We start from the raw sequence: 18,528 nt of genomic DNA on the forward strand, positions 1-18,528 counted from the left end.
GGGGGGGGGGGGGGGGGGGGGGGGGGGGGGGGGGGGGGGGGGGGGGGGGGGGGGGGGGGGGGGGGGGGGGGGGGGGGGGGGGGGGGGGGGGGGGGGGGGGGGGGGGGGGGGGGGGGGGGGGGGGGGATAATAAAGTTATTTAATAATAGATTCATCGATAATGTAATGCCCCAAGCCCACCGCCCACCGCCCACCGCCCGCCGCTAGCAGATATTGTCCTCCTTGGGCTTTTCCTTTCAGACTTCCCCTCAAGGATTTTAAAATACGTCTTTCAGAGTTCCAAATACTGTCTTCAGGGGAAGTCCAAAAAGGATAGTACTTGGATGAGTACCGGGTTGCCTTTTAACCACTTATTTTGTTCCAGGAAGTATATAGTTACATTTGATATTTATCTGTTCAGGTAAAAAACCTTGGATTCACCGGCGTTTTCAGGTTGATATTGAAGCCTCTGGTCGACGAATTTCCGTGCTTTGGCGCTGTTTGTTTTTCTCTACGGCAAAAGGTATCCGATAATTTTCGACTAATACATAAGGGAAAGCTCATTATAAACAAGCAGCCAATATGATGAACTATTAACCATTTCTTAACAGAAAAAGTTGGACTTTACACTTAAAGTTATTGGTGGGGACATATCAGCAATACCTGGGCTTTACAGTGCACTCGAGGTATGATCGTTGTTCGTCATCATAATCGCTGGTTTAGTTCCCTTGTGAATGTTATGCTCTTACTGATTGTCCATGGAGATTCGAGTTTTAAATTTCGTTTCGAGATAGATTTAACATAAGGCTTATATGTTAACACAGGGAACGATTCGAGATGCTGTTGAAGATTCTATTACATGGCCTGTTAGGAAAGTTATCCCTATAATTCCTGGTGATTACAGGTATGACAACAGGAAACGTTCGAACTAGCCACGACATCTTGTGGCCTTTGCTCACTACAGGGGACTTGCATTTTTTAACTTGTTGGTCAACTTGAAACAAAAGATACCGTAGAGATAGGACAGTTGTCGTATGAGGTCTACCCTATGCTAGATGCTAAGGTGCATTATAGATCGATATGAACATCATGAGTTGTCCCATAATAAAACCTGTTGTTGCTGATACTTTCTTCCCGGTTCCTTCTTCCATAACCCGAGCTCGGAGAAGGAAGAGAGAAGAGGGCTCCCTATGGAGAATGTGGTCAGAAATCCATACTAGAGGCCGACCACAACGACCGAGTTGATTATCTTCATACATAAGGATACTATATGACCTAGAATAAAAGATTTTAAAATCATCACAAACCTCCCTTTTCCTTTTTCAGTGACCTGGAATTGAAGCCGGTTGGGATACTGGAGGTGAAACTTGTGCAGGCGAAAGAGTTAACGAATAAAGATATGATCGGAAAATCGGATCCCTATGCGGTATTATATATACGGCCGCTCCGTGACCGAATGAAAACGAGCAAAATAATTGTGAGTTATTTTACTCCTCTTTTGCTTTATCCTCTCTTTTGTTTATTGTACATGATATAAATTAAGATTGTTTCTTTTGTAGAACAATGACTTGAATCCCGTGTGGAACGAACACTTCGAGTTTGTTGTTGAAGATGAATCCACACAAAATTTGGTTGTGAAAGTGTATGATGATGAAGGACTTCAGGCTTCTGAGCTTATAGGGTGTGCTCAGATGCGGTTAAGTGAACTTCAACCTGGTAAGGTAAAGGATGTGTGGTTGAAGCTGGTTAAAGATCTGGAGGTTCACAGAGATAATAAGAACAGGGGGCAGGTAACAACACCTTGAATCTCCCCGACACTCGACACGGAAAATAAATAAATAAAACCATCGATCTGCTTAGGATGAAACTTTTGCTGCATGTTTCTAGAATCTCTTTGTAACGGTCCAAGCCTACTATTAACAGATATTGTCCTCTTTGGGCTTTCCCTTTCGGGCTTCCCCTCAAGGTTTTAGAACGTGTATGCTAGGGAGAGGTTTCCACACCCTTATAAAGAATGTTTTGTTCTCCTCCGCAACCGATGTGGGATCTCACAACCACCTCCTCCCACACTCGTTCCCTTCTCCAATTGATGTGGGACCCACCAATCCATTCCCCTTCGGGGTCCAGCGTCCTCGCTGGCACACCGCCTCATGTCCACCCCTCTTCGAGGCTCAGTCTCCTCGCTGGCACATCGCCCATTGTCTGATTCTAATACCATTTGTAAGGGCCCAAACCTACTACTAGCAAATATTGTTCTCTTTGGGCTTTCCTTTTCGGGCTTCCCCTCAAAGTTTTAAAACACGTCTACTAGGGAGAGGTTTCCACACCCTTATAAAGAATGCTTCATTCTCCTCCCCAACTGATGTGAGATCTCACACTCATTCAGTTAGAATTGGTTTTTGAACCTAGTTTTTCAAGTATAGAAAGCCACAAAACCCGAATGCATAGTTGTTGGTGGGAAACAATTAAATTGCTCGTTAAATGAATCTTTTGCCTATTGGTGTCAATATCTGAGTCCACTCATCGACTTTATACTAAACGTCTTTGTGTACTATCCACCTTTAACGTTCATGATACTCGTCATTTCCCTACGTAATACGCTGATTAAATCAAAACGACGTAAAGCAATCCCTTGATTCTGCTAAGAAGACTTCCTGTTTCTTTTAATGATGTGCATTCCTTTGTGATTTTCTGAATGTCTGCCTATATAAGGTGCACTTGGAGCTCCTATACTGTCCGTTCGGTATGGAAAATGGGTTTACAAATCCGTTTGCCCCCGATTTTTCAATGACTTCCTTGGAGAGTGTACTAAAAAGTCGAACAAATGGAACGGAAGCTACCGAAAGCGAACAAGCTGCCACACAGAAGAGGAAGGAGGTTATTATTAGAGGAGTACTTTGTGTGACAGTAATATCTGCAGAAGACTTGCCTGCAACAGACATGGTAGGAAAATCTGACCCATATGTTGTACTCACCATGAAAAAATCAGAAATGAAGAACAAAACAAGGGTAAGGCTCCTACGCTGTTGGCCCTCTCATTCTCCTTCTGTGATCCTTGGCTTAAAATGGCCTCTTCTTTAATCCTTGGTTTCTGTTTCAGGTTGTGAATGAGAGCTTAAATCCTGTATGGAATCAGACATTTGACTTTGTTGTTGAAGATGGATTACATGATATGCTAATTGCTGAAGTTTGGGATCATGACACTTTTGGAAAGGTCAGGCATCTCTCTATTATTATTGTGTATTTTTCGCCTTTCGTTTCGTGAGATCTCACATCGGTTGGAGAGGGGAACAAAACATTCTTTATAAGGGTGTGGAAATCTCTCCCTAGTAGATGCGTTTTAAAATTTTGAGGGGAAGCCCAAAGAGGACAATATCTGCTAGTGGTGGGATTGGGCTGTTACAAATGGTAACAGAGCTAGACACCGGGTGTGTGCCAGCGAGGACGGTGAGCCTCGAAGGGGGTGGATACCAGGCGATATGCTAGTGAGGACACTGTGCCCTGAAGGAGGGTGGATTGTGAGATCTCACGTCGGTTGGAGAGGAGAACGAAACATTCTTTATAAGGGTGTGGAAACCTCTCCCTAGTAGACGCGTTTTAAAACTTTGAGGGGAAGCCCGAAAGGGAAAGCCCAGAGAGAACAATATCTGCTAGTAGTAGGTTTGGGCCTTACAAATGGTATTAGAATCAGACACCGGGCGATGTGCCAGCAAGGAGATTGACCTGCAAGGACGCTGGACCTCGAAGGGGAATTGATTGGTGGGTCCCATATCGATTGGAGAAGAGAACAAGTGTCAGCAAGGACACTGGGCCGGAAAGGGAGGGGGGAGGTGGATTGTGAGATCCCACATCGGTTGGGGAGGAGAACAAAGCATTCTTTATAAGGGTGTGGAAACCTCTCCCTAGCAGACGCGTTTCAAAACTTTGAGGGGAAGCTCAAAAGAGAAAACCCAAAGAGGAGGACAATATCTGTTAGCGGTGGGCATGAGCTATTATAAATGGTATCAGAGACAGACACCGGGCGGTGTGCGAGCGAGGACGGTGAGTCCCGAAGGGGGGTGGATTGTGAGATCTCACATCGGTTGAAGAGGGGAACAAAGCATTCTTTACAAGGATGTGGAAACCTCTCCTTAACAGATGCGTTTTAAAACCTTGAGAGGAAACCCGGAAGGGAAAGCCCAAAGAGAACAATATTTGTTAGCTATAGGCTTAGGTTGTTTCAAATTGTATTAGAGTCAGATACTAGGCAGTGTGCCAGCGAAGACGCTAAGCTCCGAAGAGGGGAGGGGGGTTGATTGTGAGATTTCACATCGGTTGGAGAGAAGAAAACTTTCTTTATAAGGGCGTGGAAACCTCTCCCTCGTAGACGCGTTTTAAAATCTTGACGGGAAGTCCGAGAGGGATAACCCAAAAAGGAAAATTTCTGCTGATAGTGGGCTTGAGCTGTTACACCTTTCAAGCTAAAATGTTCTTATACAAATGCTTTTAGCATGTCTTTGATTTCTTAGAATTTTTAGAGGATCAAACCATCCACCTTTGAGATGGTAATTGGTGTCGTGTCTATGAGCTCTACTCGAATTGATATCTGTTTTAACTTGTTTATATGTTCCTTCTCTTTTGACTGGTAGAGGTTTTTCGTTAAACTTACTTTTGCCTATCACCTCTACTTCATGTTATAGTGATCTCAGCGAACGATGTTTCTCGAACTTATCGAAACTTCCTCTTCACTGACATTGATTTGTTGGCTCAATCAGGATTATATGGGAAGATGTATTTTGACACTTACAAGAGTAATACTAGAAGGAGAATACAAGGAATCGTTCGAACTCGATGGAGCCAAGTCAGGACGGTTAAACTTACACCTCAAATGGATGCCGCAACCGATCTACCGTGATACCTAAGCAATCCGTACCAGCAGAGTTTGGGCATGTACAATACCTACTCGAGCGAAACGCCTGAAGATTGTATATAAAATTGTTCCATACACCTTGGGGCTATCCAGACCACTGAGTTATGAAGAGAAGGGATTCCAAGCAGATGAAAGAAATAGGCAATGCCTTTGTTTTTTTGCTTTCCATGTTAGGATCTATGGTACTTTGAAGTGACAAGAACTTGAAGGAATTCTGAAACCTTTTTAGGTGTACTTATGTTTGGTTTAGTTTGAATGACTCATTCTTTGTGAATCTAAGTTTGAGTCACCGTTATGGAGACGTGTATGTTTCCACCACCTATTTCATTCTCTATTTTCACAAAATTCTTCATTTACTTTCGTGGGAATTCAGACAGAAACTCTCCGTGGAAATTTCCAGAGATCGGATTCCCCGCAGATAATTTTTCTCCATTTATTATTCTTTCTAACAAGTAGTTATTTCAATTTTTTCATTTTTCAACATAATCTTCGTTTACAAAAAAAATTCATAAGTAAAAAATATATAATATGCTACATGTGTTGAAAATATACTTATATTAAGCGAGACGGAGACGTGTTGAAAATATACTTATATTAAGCGAGACGGAGACGAGACAGGGTGGAAAATTAATGGGGAGATGGAGACTTGACTCCATTTATCCAACAGGAAAAAAATGTTCCCCACTCGTTCTTCATTCCTCTGTCTAAACGAGAAATCCCCTTCTTATTTAGGGCTGGTCCTCGCAGGATCGAAGTAAAATGGACATCTCTACGTTCATTTAGTTTTTTTCCTTAAAAAAAACAATCCCTATAGGGGCTAGGGATAAAAACCAATACAGAATTTCGTCTCAATTAAGACATTATAGTACACATGGACCAAAAAATGGAATTTATTCTGGAAGTTTAAGAACAAAGGCTAACCTTATATATCTCTGTACAATTATCAACTCAATTTTGACCCAAGCCTACAGATCTTTCGGCCAACATCGCCAGTAAAATTCCTGTGAACTGTTGGGCAAACACCTACCTCTGCTACCGATCAGCATTGTACTTCTCTGGGAAAGCAATGGAGTACAGACACAACAAAAAGATTAATCATGTGGTCTATTACAACGTCTCTTATTTAGATCTCTACCAACTGAAAACGATGGCAGATTAGTTTCAGCTTTGAGTTCAGAACGGCATCGATCCATCGGACATCGGAAGCTACATCGTTTCAATTTCCTTTCTACGCAGAAGGGCTCTCAAGATTGTAAAACCAGAAATCAAAGCAATCTGCAAATGCTCACAGCTACTTGTTTTTATGCAGATCTGACCCATTTTATGTGTATTTAAGTTGGCGTTAACCGACAGTCTCATGCTTCGGTTAAGCCGAAACTCAGACTCTACATTTCCACTCAGGATGGTTTCCTTGTCGAAAGAGAGAACGGTCATCGTTAGACTGAGATGGTCATTCCTCACTGGGTAGTCTTCACCTCTTAAAGTAGCTACTATGCTTCCACCATATGCCATTTGTCCTGCTCCTTCTATACGACCGCCATTGGCTACGAGCTTCACTCGCTTACCTATCGATATGGTATCTTCAAGCTTCACACCATAATAGCAATTTCTCTTGAAAGATATCAGAGAAAGTCCAATTCCAGGATGGTTGTGCTTAATGTTCCCCAGCTTAGCATTACTATGAACAGTGTATATCCTATCTGTACCAGAAGATTGAACATCTAGACCTAAAGTATAAGAAGATCCCCTAGAATCCATGTAAGAGGCAGCACACTCAGATTGAATGTTAAAGAAACGCTTATCTTTACTCACCTGCCCAGTGACTGAGGTAAAAACATTTTTGTTCATCTCCATCGCTGTTTCGAGATTTATCCCATCGAAGCCTACATCATGATCCCATCCTTGTGGGTCAAGAACAGGTCTCACAATCCACTGATCATCTACTGCAATGCAACGATATCTATGAACAGGACAATCTGAGTCGAAACTGGGTGGGACAGCCATATCTGGAAGCAGAACAGCTTCCGCCTCGGGCGATGCCTGCAAATCACCATTATTATCATTGTGTTCCGAGTCTCTATGTTTTAAAAGCTTGATTTCCTTCCTCCTTTGATACTCTTCTCTTAGCTGTTTCTTTAAATATAGAGTTTCCCTGTATTCCAGCTCATCCAGGTATTCCTTTTTCTGTGAGTTCGACAGCTTCTCGAATTGGGATTTTGTCAGAATGCGTATCGAAGGTAGATCGTCGTACTCATCTTCTTCATTGTCCCTTAGTAGAATAGCTTCAATGTCATAGTCTACACCTGATGGACTTGTCGTATTTCGGTGCCGTAAAATAGATGAGAGTAAGTGGGGAAGTGAAGGCAGCCGGGTATTAGCTAATGGCCCTAGCTCAATGCAATTTTGAAATTTCAATAGGGTATTAATGCTGCCCAAAACTTTATAACAAATGCACAACAACAAGAAATGTGATCTCCAGACCTGCCCATTTGGAAGAACTTTTTCCCCCATAATATTTTTCTTACACTGAGGATGGTTCTCGACCAAGAGGACGGGATTTTCAAGTCTTGGGTCTGACACTGCCTGATGTATATTTTGCTGCAAAAGCTCTGAGCAATGGGACACATACGATTCGAAGGAGACAGGATATCCATCAGGTCCTTCTGGAAGAGCTGAGGAACAATGTGTCAAGACTAGGATGGTGTTGAACCAAATTGCAGGACCAAAGACCTCATTTATTAGCTTCATTAAAAAGTAGTCAGCATGATTCTTGTTTATGAGGTCAAGGCGCTCGAAGTACAAAACAATATCTGGTGGGGATTTCCTTATATATCTCTTCACAGAAAACAAGATTTTCTTATTTCTCTTCATATTTCCTGAGGACGATTGGGAAAGACCGGGGGTATCAATGATGGATACTTTAATCCCATTAATCGTTCCCACAATCTCCTGAATACGATCGGTTGCAGGTTGAAATGCATCAGTTGCAGTTTTTGCTTGATCAAAGAGGGAATTTATTGTAGCACTCTTGCCAACTCCTGTTTTTCCCAATACAAGTACTCTAAATGTGAAGCTTGATTCTGGTATCCCAGCTGCTTCTTGTTCAGCTGCTTTTTCTCTGGCTTTGCCTCTTTCAAGATTTACTCTTTTGAGATCGGATTCTCCTACCTGTATCAAAGTTGCTAGATGTATTCGATACAGGACCTTTTCCACTAGCAAATTGTTCGATGTCTGCCCGATTCTCTGCAGAAGTCGAAAGAACTGAACTTGGAGGTCCTCAATCATTGTCAACACATCCACCTTTACCCTGTTAGAGCTATGTTGAGACTGTTCCAGAGGCAAATATTCTTGATTCTCCAAACTACCGCCAGAGTCTGATGTATGAGGAGCAGTGGGCGGTACAATAGTGGTTGCTTGAGCAACTTCAAAAGATAATATGATGTTATTATAGAATTTGCGAACTTTGAAAAAAAACAGAAATGGTTTATAAAGCAAGTTTACATTATTCTACAGTAGAATGTAGCTCATTCTAAGCAGCTTTAACAGTAAAGAAGTCTTCAATAAAACCATTTTCTCTGATCACCGACCAAATAGCACCATCAACATTATATTTCTACCCTGTGACTCATTGGGACAAATTGGTTGACATAAGAACAATAATGTTAAGGAAGCCAGGCATAAACTTAGCCATTAAAAAAATTTCACAAAGCTCAGTAGTTTAGCCTACATCTAGCCACAAATAACAAAAGTGGAGCCAATCTACCACAAGGTGCTGGGGTACAAGGATAAGAGATAACAGAATATGAATCTCTACAAGTGATGAACATAAATATATATGTTTCTTGAATCTTTACAAATGGTGACCATAAATAGTTAATTAACTCATTTGTTAATGAAATACAAATAACAATCAAATCAGGCAGGAAGAAAAAATTCAAACAACTAAAAGTATTGATAAAAAAAGGAACTATAAATGTATTGATGACCAACAAAGAACTCTGCCAAAATGACTCAAATCTTTAGCAGCAGATTTGGAAGGCCCTTATCGATATTCTCAATTTTCTCAAGATGGTACCAAAAGTCAGTAAAAGAGTCATTTTCAATAGGGGTTCATTTTGTTAGGTCTATGAAAAGTTCATGTTCATGGCTAATCACTATATGGGTGTATTTTCTGTTTTGTACTTTTTTTTCACTCTAGTATTCCTTGATCTTTTATGCCTTTGAGAAATTGTTTCTAGTTCAATTTTTTTATTTATTTAAATACTACTTTGGTCCCTAAATGTTCATTTTGGTCCCTGTACTCTCAACTTTAGATCATTTCATCTCTGTACTTTCAAAATGTCCATTTTGATCCTGAACACTTAAAAAATGGACCATTTTGGTCCATTCATTTCCATTTTTTATTTCACTTTTTAAGTGAACAAAATGGTCCATTTTTTGAAGTACAGGGCGAAATTGAACCAAAATTGAAAGTACAGAGACCAAAATAAACCAAAATTGAAACCACAAAAACTAAAATAGTATTTAAACTTTTTTTTTTTTTTTTATAAGAAGAAGATTAAAGGACCCCACTCCGCTGGCATTATGCTTAGGACCCAACATACTAATCTCCTAGGAACTTCACACACTCCAAGGCTAGCACCTAGTGACACCATATATTTTAAAGTTATCTATCTAAAGGCTTGGAATCCAAGAACTTAAAGACCCCAGCGTAACCATCAGACTACCCTTTGTGTGTGTGTGTGTGTGTGTGTGTGAGCTTCAAGAGTTCCAAAGTTTACGAAAAGCAAAGGTACATAGAACATCAATCCTTCACTATTGTCTAAAATATATCCCTTAATAGTTTAGACCAACAATGATAATTTTAATGTGGCAGCATCCTTACAAGAGATCCTGTTGAATAAGTAAACCAAACAAGCTATGAATTTTCTCAAAATCTATGCAATCAGCAGAGGCAAGAGAATTTTGAATCTAAAACAAAGACAAATTCATCAATTAGACTGATATGTACCTTCGCCATCTTGGTCTTCATCCACGTGTTCTTTATTTTCCTCACCAAAGAAACTGTCACTCCCCAGTAATGGTCTTGATGAAACCACTGACTTGGATAATAATTGAGAAAACAACCAGTTTCTAACACCCTTCATTCTGCCTGCAAAATATTAAAAAGGAATGGAAGAAAAACGTTCTAATTTCAAAATTTCCTACACTAGAATTAACTGAAAATACCATGGTTCATGCATCTTATCAATTGATCACATCTCCTAAGTCCACCAAATGAGAAGAAAAATAACACAAATTATTTGCATAAAATGGCTTGAACTTCGGCAGGTCCAATCTTGTAAGCACTTGCTGATGACAGACAAAGGCCCTCCGTTCCTCGGCAATATAGATCATCCAGGGTAAAAATGACTACCATTTAGACCCAACAAAAGTTCACCACATCAAATAAAACACACCTAAAGATTCTTGTCCCACCTCATCCCCAGTAATAAATGTCGGTCCCATTAACTCCTTGAACTACCTCTACGAGAACTTTTAAGTCAATAAAGTTGTGTGCCTAAAACATCCTGGTTTCCCTTCAATCCGCATCAAAAGTCTATCCACCTTGAATTGATGTGAAGTCCTCTGTAAAGACCCGGAACATATTTCCTTTAATCAAGTTCAAAACTACATCCACCCTTTTCCATCTCTTCCAAGTTCCCAAAGAAATCATCACAAAAATTTTCCGACCACAACTAGAAACGATATGAGAGACTTCACAAGATCTATTCCAAAGGGGCCAAATAATATTATGTCCACTTCTCTTCAATAGACGAGCACTTTCCCTTTACATCCACTATTATCAACTTCAATCCCAAAAATCTTGTAATCCATCTGACAAGATCTACCCTAATAATCCAAGACATCATGAGGCAAAAAGACACCAAGAGTTACTAAAATCTCAACGGATACGACTCGACATTTTCCAAGATATGCATGTCCTTAACCATCACCACAAATCCTCATTCTTTTATCTTTCCGTACCCTCTATTCGCACTTCCAAGCTCAACGACATAATAAAATACCTCCTAAACAGCAACCTATATCCAGTTCAACTATACTATATACTCACCAGATTTTTCCATTGAATGCGTAAAAATAAGAACAATAAATTCAGCTAAATTGTGAAAGAAAGAGATAAATTCTCACCTCAAACAAGAAAACAGCAGTGAAATCAACCCGAATTGAATCAAACAAATCGTCGAAGCGATAGCATCAGCTCAACTTCTCCAAGAACCAAGCCAAAGTTGAGCCAATATTACGTTCACAACCCAATTACAGAACTTCCTGTCGGAAACCGACCAACAAAGGTCCGGCCGATTGAGATTCCGATTCCGATTCCGATTGACGAGTACGGTGAGGACAGAGGAGCGAGCAAAATTGCGAGGGCTAAGGCGAGAGAGAAGGGATAAGACAGAAACACAATTTGGAAACTGAAATGAAACGGAAGCACAAGAGAGGACAACGGGTAACTATAAGGTGCGGAAAGAACCATGATAGTTTAATTTTAAAATGCGACACGTGGTAAGCATATGATTATGATGAGTATGGCTGCACACGATAAATACCTGGAAGGGTAATGAAAAACACGTGGTGGAAGGAGAGAGGTCAATGCAATATCACTTTTTGTTTTTTTCTTTTCTAAAGAAAAATCCATTAAAAAATATTTAAATTTCAAAATTGAATTTTTTAATTCAATAAGGTAAGAAATTAAAGGATTAATTATTGATGTCTTAATTCAATGGATTAATTATTAGGGTATTAATTGATGTCACTTACTAAATTTTACATAATCTTATTATTATAAAAAGTTTGCCTCCAAGCAAGTATATAAATGTTTAGGGCCTACTTATATTTTATTATGCGTTTTAGTATTTGAATTAAAAAAAAAAATTTATAATAAACTCTCAATTATTTTAAATATATCGATAATTAAAATTGTCAAAAATGATAATCCACTTTAAAAAATGAAGAAGACTATAGTTTTGTGAAGCGGGAGTTTGACAACCCGACCATTACAAACGTCTAACTTACAAGCCTAACATATTCTCAATCTCATTTGTATTGACCTTGGGAAAGTTTATTCTTAATAAACGAAATGTTTTAGGGTAAGAGACCAATTATTATCGGACTTTGACTTCAAAACTACACGCGCTCGAACCATCGAGTGTTGACGTTCATGTACAACCTGTTTTTTAGAACAAATTGAAGCTGTTTCCCTAATGAATAGTTTTGAAAACGAAAACAGAATACTTCCAATCCGATCTACGAAAGAAAGCATCTCCGTTCCCGATCACATGAAAAGAGTCGATTTCGACTTGATTGTACAATTTAATTTCAAATGCTGTGAAATTCTCCCTTTTTTCTCTCAGATCTTTGTAGGGTTCATAGCTGACAACAAAGTTCAGATAGAGATATTCAGAAAGCTCAGAAGTAATTCAAAGGGTGTGATCAAGAAGAACTTGGAATGTACACATAAGTTTATAGAGAGCTCTTTCTTCATCAACAGCAAAACTCGACTTTGAACACAGCTTTTTTGTAACTTTTTTGCAACATATGTCAACAGAATCAGACTGAAAATGTCATAAACGTTCATATGTTCATGTCAAGAAATAGATTAATCAGAGACGGAATCAATGGAGACTTAAATTCATCAGTATTAATCACGTGTAATAAAAAGGCTGAAGAGGCAGCCTTTCATTGTACTGTTACTGTTTCATGTTTGAATTAATAGGTGGTTCTCCACCAAAAAAAATGATGGATAAATTTCAAAATCGGAAGCCCGGGACACGAAGAACCCGAAATTCTTAGAGATATCTAAAGAGAGAGCTCTAAAATTAGATTTTTCATACCTCTTCTTCATGGTATGTGAAGAGAGATCAGTTATCTGCTGAGCCACAACTCCATGTACTGAAACACTCCATGGCAAGTCACCAACATTACTTGATTAGTAGTGAAAAGGGAGTTAGAAAAAAGTACCAGAAGTTCCCTTCAAATAGTAGGGATCTGACAATGATCCTCCCCAAAAAGTTTGGGCACGCCTGGATCTTCTACTAGAATGCGTAGGCATCCACTTGGAGCTCAGCTTGTCGCTGAAAACAATATCGATTCCTGGCTTTCATGGAAAACAAACATAATCGATCGAGTTTCAACCGATCTCGTCCCATAATCAAGTTATGAAGCATTCTGTTTCTCACTTGCTTTGTAATAGAGCATCTTCTGCACATAAAACATCATGTATCCTTGTGCAGCCCTGACGATGTTTTCGTTGACTTGGGTAATCCAAGCATCGTCGCACTTATACCATTGATTACTTAGCCGCAAGTAGGTCACGTAATGACCAGCGTCTAATTTTCCTTTGTGAGTGATAACGGCAAACAACTCGAACTCAGACGATGTCTCGTTACAACCATCTTGTTCATCTCCATCGAAAGGAAAAATCCTATTACCAAATCGATTTCTCAAGATTGAAGATGAGAGATAGGGTGCCATGTCTAAAGAAAACGGAAACTGCAAATATCGGTCCACCTTCCTCGACATTTTTCGAACTGAAGAATGCTCAAATCTTTTAATGTGGAAACAAGAAACTAATGGAAGCTTTCTTATGGACATCTGTTTGAGCGATTCCTGCCGCACTTGACACTGTTGGCAGAAGAATTTTTGGTCGGACCCGAGTTTTTCGGGTCTAGTGAATTGATCCAAACAACCCACCAGGGAAGATAGTCGCTGGTTTTGGCTCGAGTTCATGCAATCTGCCTCGCCATTGCAAGGAAGATTGGACCTTGTGGCCGCCATCTTCGCAGATCCCGCTAGATTTGGTTCCAAATCCAAAGAGATGTCTACACATGGATCATAAGTTGTCGATGTAAAACCACATGCCATACACATGACATCAGATCGCAATATGCCAGAAAATACTCTATGAGCAATACAACAGTCTCCATTGCCTGCACTGGAAAAGAGACAGGGATAAGTCATTCAATACTTTAATGAAAATAATATTCTAAAATCAGAATTATTCACATGCACCAAAATCAGAACTTAATAGTTAAATGCTGCGCTAAGACAAAATCTAGAAGACAGCGGCATAAAAATTCATTTCAAACTCCATAAACCACAGCCATCTAACATGAATGATGTGTACGGAGCCTTAGTTTTGTGACAATGCCAATGCAAATATCAATCTAAATGATTTTTCTAAAAAACCATGATAAAAAAAGCTCAAAGTTTATTTGAATTCGTCAATACGTTTCTCGAGTGAGTTATGCTTATGATTAATAACTTTATTCATATTGGAAAATTGTCAAGAATTGGAAATTTTGACATTAATGGAGGATTGTTTAGGAGATTTTCCAGGAACCAGTGATCCTTAACAAACCTGGTCTGAACTTTCCTCATGAATGGGTTCATAATTGTCAATGTGTTCAGCTCAACAACGCAAATTGGACTCGAACAAAGGGATTTTTAGCGTGAGAAAAACGTGAGGTGGTTGATCCTACTAGCTCATAACCAAGTTGGTTGAGAAAAAGTTGACTTACAAGTGAGAAGTAGAAAAAACCATCAAGCCAGCAGGTTCAGTTTGGAAATTAGCCCTAAATCTTTGAGCACTTGTCAACTCCTAGAGCAATAGCAACATTCCTAGACTCAAACCCTGCAGTTAAATTTTACGGTTACTTCCCAACTTTATACACATCACTATGAATTATCTTGGCTTGGGAAAAAACACGCTGATATACATAAAATAAGGTGATCATTAAAAATCAGTTTAAGCTGATCGTCTTTCTTATATGCAATGCAGCAAATTTCATTCACATGATATGCCTTGGGGTTATCCATCGACTATTGACCGGGCTTTTCGAGTGAAAATATAAAAATACCCACTTAAGCAGCTAAGGATTTTCCCCCCATTCAAATGAGACATCTTATCCAAGAAGTCAGTCGGAGATGTATAACCAAGCTATTTAATTATGCAGAGTAACTGACAAGCCTTATCATGGACAGCCGATACAATTAGTAACTTTTCCAGCCTCAATTCACCTATCTGAATGCCTGGCAGAACTGGCGAAGCCAGGAAGGGTCAATGGATGGGGACAATTAGTCTTTGGTTAGATGTAGTTTTCAAAACAAGTGTTGCGGCACCAAAATCAGTAGGATTTCATTGATGGTAAAAAGCCAAGAGTATGGAGCTCACAACTCAGTAACAGAGAATCACACGTCTAGATGATAGCATTTAGAGAGGATACATAACATTTCCAACTTCACGAGGAGCATTGCGTGCAATATAAAAAGTGTTTGAGAAGTGCCTAAAGGCGTGTTTGGGAGTGACTCTAAGATCGTTGAAATTGCTTTCTCATGTTCAAAATCACTCTAAAACATGTATTTGATTCTTCGAAATCAATTAAATACTCGATTTTTCACTTCTAAACATAATTTCATGCCAGCGAAATCAATTTTAAATGAATAAAAGCATATTTGAACATAACAAAAATGATTCTGACTATTTCAAAATCACTTCCAAACATATCCTAGATCACGGAGGGAAATGTAACAATAAAGAATACATAAAATCCATGCCCGGGAGCCCGATACAGGGCCATCATCAAGGTTCCGCACATAATTTGGTATTTACAAGAACAAAGTATCATAAGAATGCTACTACCTACCAGAAGAAAAAAAAAAAAAAAGGCATATTTGCAACAAACTAAACTTGAAAATGATTCTGTTCTTTGACTTTCAAACAGCAACCAGTGCAAAAAAGAAAACAGGAAATAACAAAAGGAGAGAGAGGGGGGAGAAAAAGTAAATACAACATGTACATTGTGTGAAAAGGATCTTAAAGCAAACAGAATATTGAAAAGCAGGAATTTACCTTGACTGTAAGGTTTTCGCCGATCTTTGTCTACCTTTTCGTGGATGCCTTCGAGAATAGAGATGAAAAATTCGTGTGCATCTTGTTGTTCATAACTTGCGAGGTTTGCAGCATGTTGCCACCAGCTGCAACGAGACACCAATTGAGTGAATTGGAAAGAAAAAAAGAACCCCATCTTTACAACGAAAATAAAGAAAACTAATTGAACATTGAAGAATCAAACATTCTACGAAAGAGAAAATCACGATCAAGAAATGCATCAGAATGAAACCTCAATAAAAATTTTGCTGGGCTGTAAGGGATCCGATCACCGGAGAAGACAGCAGAAAATATAGAATCCAGATCACAAGCCAGACAGCTGCGCGAATTTTTACTGCCATTTCCATCGTTGGCATTCGAATTTTTATTGCCCACATTGACATTTCTCTGACAAAAATAGCGATTGTGACGATCACTCAAGAAAAAATTCCTCAACGGCGGAGTATGCAGCAATGCTTGCAAGACCGAGTTCATAAAACACGTATTCCCCAAATTGTTCAATCCCCGCAACCCCCAGGGCAACTCGGATTCAGAACCCGGATTGGAATTAGCACAATCAAGTGGACTCGAATTAGCACCCACTAAAACCCTCTCCCTCAGATCCGGTACCCACGGCTGATAATCAACCCTCCGCCGCTTCCTCAGATTCTCCGGCGGGAGAAGAGGCTGCGACGGCGGTGCTCCACTGGAAGAGACCGCATTCCCGCCAAGAGTAGACGCCGTCGTTTGAGCCAACACCACTGCAGCGTCAAAGTCGCGATCATAAACCTGGTCGCGGCAAGCACAGCAAAAAAGCTCGGCACGATCGACGTCGACAGCGATCTCATGACCTGGCGGCATTGATTCGGCGTGAGCCGCGGCATGGGAATGGGAGGGCGGCGCGTGACAGGACACGGCGGCGCAGGTCACACAAGCATAAAGCCTTGGACGAGCGGAATCACCGCAGGAACCACATCGGGGAACCTCGTTGGGGTCTCGACGGATGGCGGCGCGGCCACCGGGGGGCTTGACGCGAAGACAGTCTTGTAGAAGGCGGAAGGACTTGGAACCATTTCGAGAACGGAAGTCGGCGAGGTGGGGACAAGAAGGGGGGAAGATCTGAGAGTTGAAAGGAAGATTTGGGTGGTGACGATGGTGGTGGTGGAAATTGGAAGACATGGGAGGGGAGGTGAAAGCGATGGGGGAGGAGGGTAAGAAGGTGAGAAGAAGAAGAAGATGATGATGGTGTAAGCCCTAGATTTCATAGACATAACCTTCATGAATTCGGCCCATCAACGGCTGAGATCGCAGAATTGGGAGTGACAGAGCATGGTGGGCAATGAGGATGAGCTCCTTTTTCTTCCATTTCTTTTTTTCTTTTTTCTTTTTTTTTTTTTTTACTTCAAATACCAAAATTAGGTCATGTTAAGAAGAGAGTAGGTTATGATCCCTACACGTAGTCAAAAGGACATACGAGTGGCACCAATCTAGTTGTATTAAGAAGAGAGTAGGTTATGATCCCTACACGTAGTCAAAAGGACATACTAGTGGCACCAATCTAGTTGTATTAAGAAGAGAGTAGGTTTGTGATCCCCACGTATAGTTAGATGCCCATGTTAGGGTCGTGGTGCCCATATGGCCGAGATTAGGTTGTGATCCCAATAGTCAGAAAGACATACGAGTGACACCCATCTAGCCGTATTAAGAAGAGAGTAGGTTGTGATCCCTACATGTAATCAGAAGGATATGCGAGTGACACCCATCTGACCGTATTATAAAGAGCGTAGGTTTGTGATCCCTATGTGTAGTCAGAGGGACAAATGAGTGACTCTCAACTGCCCATGTGAGGTTCGAGTGGTGCCCATCTAGCCGTATTAAGAAAAAAGTAGGTTTGTGATCTCTAGTTATAGGGACATACGAGTAGCGTTCATCTGGTCGTATTAAGAAGAGAGTAGGTTTGTGATCTCTATGTGTAGTCAGAGGGACAAATGAGTGACTCTCAACCGCCCATGTGAGGTTCGAGTGGTGCCCATCTAGCCGTATTAAAAAAAGAGTAGGTTTTGATCCCTACACGTAATCAGAAGGATATGCGAGTGGCGCCCATCTGGCCATATTAAGAAAAGCGCAGGTTTGTGATCCCTGTGTGTAGTTAGAGGGACAAACAAGTGGCTCCTATCTGCCTATGTGAGTATTGGTGGCACCCATCTAGCCCAGAGTAGGTTGTGATCCCTCGGTGTAGTCAGAGGGACAATCAAGTAGCTCGCATCTGACCATGTGAAGATCGAGACAAATAGTGTTTCAAGCGTTTTTCTTTTGAAAATGAGTTCTCAAGATAGTGTCAGACAATGTAGGTATACCAACCTTAACCAATTGTATCTTCGTGTGCTCCTATTTTCTTTCTAGTTCCTTATTTAATTATATATAAAATTTTATATAAAGAAATTTACTATTTTGTAAAATATTAAAAAAAAAAAATTGTTTGATTGCTTGATTCTATCAATTATAAATATGTTTTTATTTTGAAAATTATTCCAAAAAAAGACTTATTTTATTTATAATTTTCCCACCACTACACCTATTTGACCAAAGCATTAAAAACTTTAAAAATTAAATTTGATTCCTAAATAAATGATATATTTTAATAAATCAAGTAGTCAATGCATTAAATTAGTATAATATAATGATGTAAACCATATATTAAAGTCCCACA

The 18,528-nt window shown here is 40.0% G+C and overlaps 3 protein-coding genes across 7 annotated transcripts in view; 1 reads left to right on the plus strand and 2 right to left on the minus strand.

Annotated features, from left to right (window-relative positions):
* The window catches only part of LOC111450427 (synaptotagmin-5-like), an 8,259-nt gene extending 3,076 nt beyond the window's left edge, over positions 1 to 5,183 (plus strand). For all 3 annotated transcript variants that reach the window (XM_023090539.1, XM_023090538.1, XM_023090540.1), the window contains 8 exons: positions 401 to 502; positions 591 to 665; positions 804 to 883; positions 1,306 to 1,456; positions 1,539 to 1,769; positions 2,692 to 2,988; positions 3,080 to 3,193; positions 4,734 to 5,183. In XM_023090539.1, coding sequence (XP_022946307.1) covers positions 401 to 502; positions 591 to 665; positions 804 to 883; positions 1,306 to 1,456; positions 1,539 to 1,769; positions 2,692 to 2,988; positions 3,080 to 3,193; positions 4,734 to 4,880 — 1,197 coding nt within the window. In that variant the 3' untranslated portion in view covers positions 4,881 to 5,183. The remainder of the gene's footprint in view (positions 1 to 400; positions 503 to 590; positions 666 to 803; positions 884 to 1,305; positions 1,457 to 1,538; positions 1,770 to 2,691; positions 2,989 to 3,079; positions 3,194 to 4,733) is intronic.
* A 571-nt stretch (positions 5,184 to 5,754) lies between these two features.
* Positions 5,755 to 11,371, minus strand: LOC111450424 (translocase of chloroplast 90, chloroplastic-like). Of its 2 annotated transcripts, none has more exons than XM_023090534.1 (3): positions 11,092 to 11,371; positions 9,900 to 10,042; positions 5,755 to 8,310 (listed from the first exon to the last, which is right to left on the minus strand). In XM_023090534.1, exons 2-3 carry the CDS (start codon positions 10,033 to 10,035, stop codon positions 6,095 to 6,097), a joined length of 2,352 nt encoding a protein of 783 aa, XP_022946302.1. In that variant the 5' UTR covers positions 10,036 to 10,042; positions 11,092 to 11,371; the 3' UTR covers positions 5,755 to 6,094. The 2 variants fall into 2 exon arrangements, with proteins under 2 accessions (XP_022946302.1, XP_022946301.1); XM_023090533.1 differs by having other exon boundaries at positions 9,900 to 10,040; positions 11,081 to 11,371.
* Positions 11,372 to 12,273: 902 nt separating this feature from the next.
* On the minus strand, positions 12,274 to 17,130 carry LOC111450426 (ubiquitin carboxyl-terminal hydrolase 22-like). 2 transcript variants are annotated; one of them, XR_002711805.1, is made up of 4 exons: positions 16,072 to 17,130; positions 15,801 to 15,925; positions 12,784 to 13,878; positions 12,274 to 12,504 (listed from the first exon to the last, which is right to left on the minus strand). XR_002711805.1 is itself a non-coding variant. In XM_023090537.1 (3 exons), the coding sequence occupies exons 1-3, from the start codon at positions 16,995 to 16,997 to the stop codon at positions 13,106 to 13,108; spliced, it is 1,824 nt and encodes a 607-aa protein (XP_022946305.1). In that variant the 5' UTR covers positions 16,998 to 17,130; the 3' UTR covers positions 12,274 to 13,105. The 2 variants fall into 2 exon arrangements, 1 of the variants encoding a protein (XP_022946305.1); XM_023090537.1 differs by having other exon boundaries at positions 12,274 to 13,878.
* Positions 17,131 to 18,528: the final 1,398 nt, after the last annotated feature.

This window comes from Cucurbita moschata, unplaced genomic scaffold, assembly GCF_002738365.1.
Source record: "Cucurbita moschata cultivar Rifu unplaced genomic scaffold, Cmos_1.0 Cmo_Scf00012, whole genome shotgun sequence".
NCBI classification, from domain to species: Eukaryota; Viridiplantae; Streptophyta; class Magnoliopsida; order Cucurbitales; family Cucurbitaceae; genus Cucurbita; species Cucurbita moschata.

Bases quoted from the DNA above. Each gene is read 5' to 3' on its own strand.
- LOC111450424 (XM_023090534.1), bottom strand. From the start codon at position 10,035: ATGAAGGGTGTTAGAAACTGGTTGTTTTCTCAATTATTATCCAAGTCA. The intron at 8,311-9,899 runs GTACATATCAGT...TATCTTTTGAAG, and splicing joins TGAAGACCAAGATGGCGAAG to TTGCTCAAGCAACCACTATT.
- LOC111450426 (XM_023090537.1), bottom strand. From the start codon at position 16,997: ATGTCTTCCAATTTCCACCACCACCATCGTCACCACCCAAATCTTCCT. The intron at 15,926-16,071 runs GTTTCATTCTGA...GTCTCGTTGCAG, and splicing joins CCAGCAAAATTTTTATTGAG to CTGGTGGCAACATGCTGCAA. The intron at 13,879-15,800 runs GTAAATTCCTGC...TTTCCAGTGCAG, and splicing joins GCGAAAACCTTACAGTCAAG to GCAATGGAGACTGTTGTATT.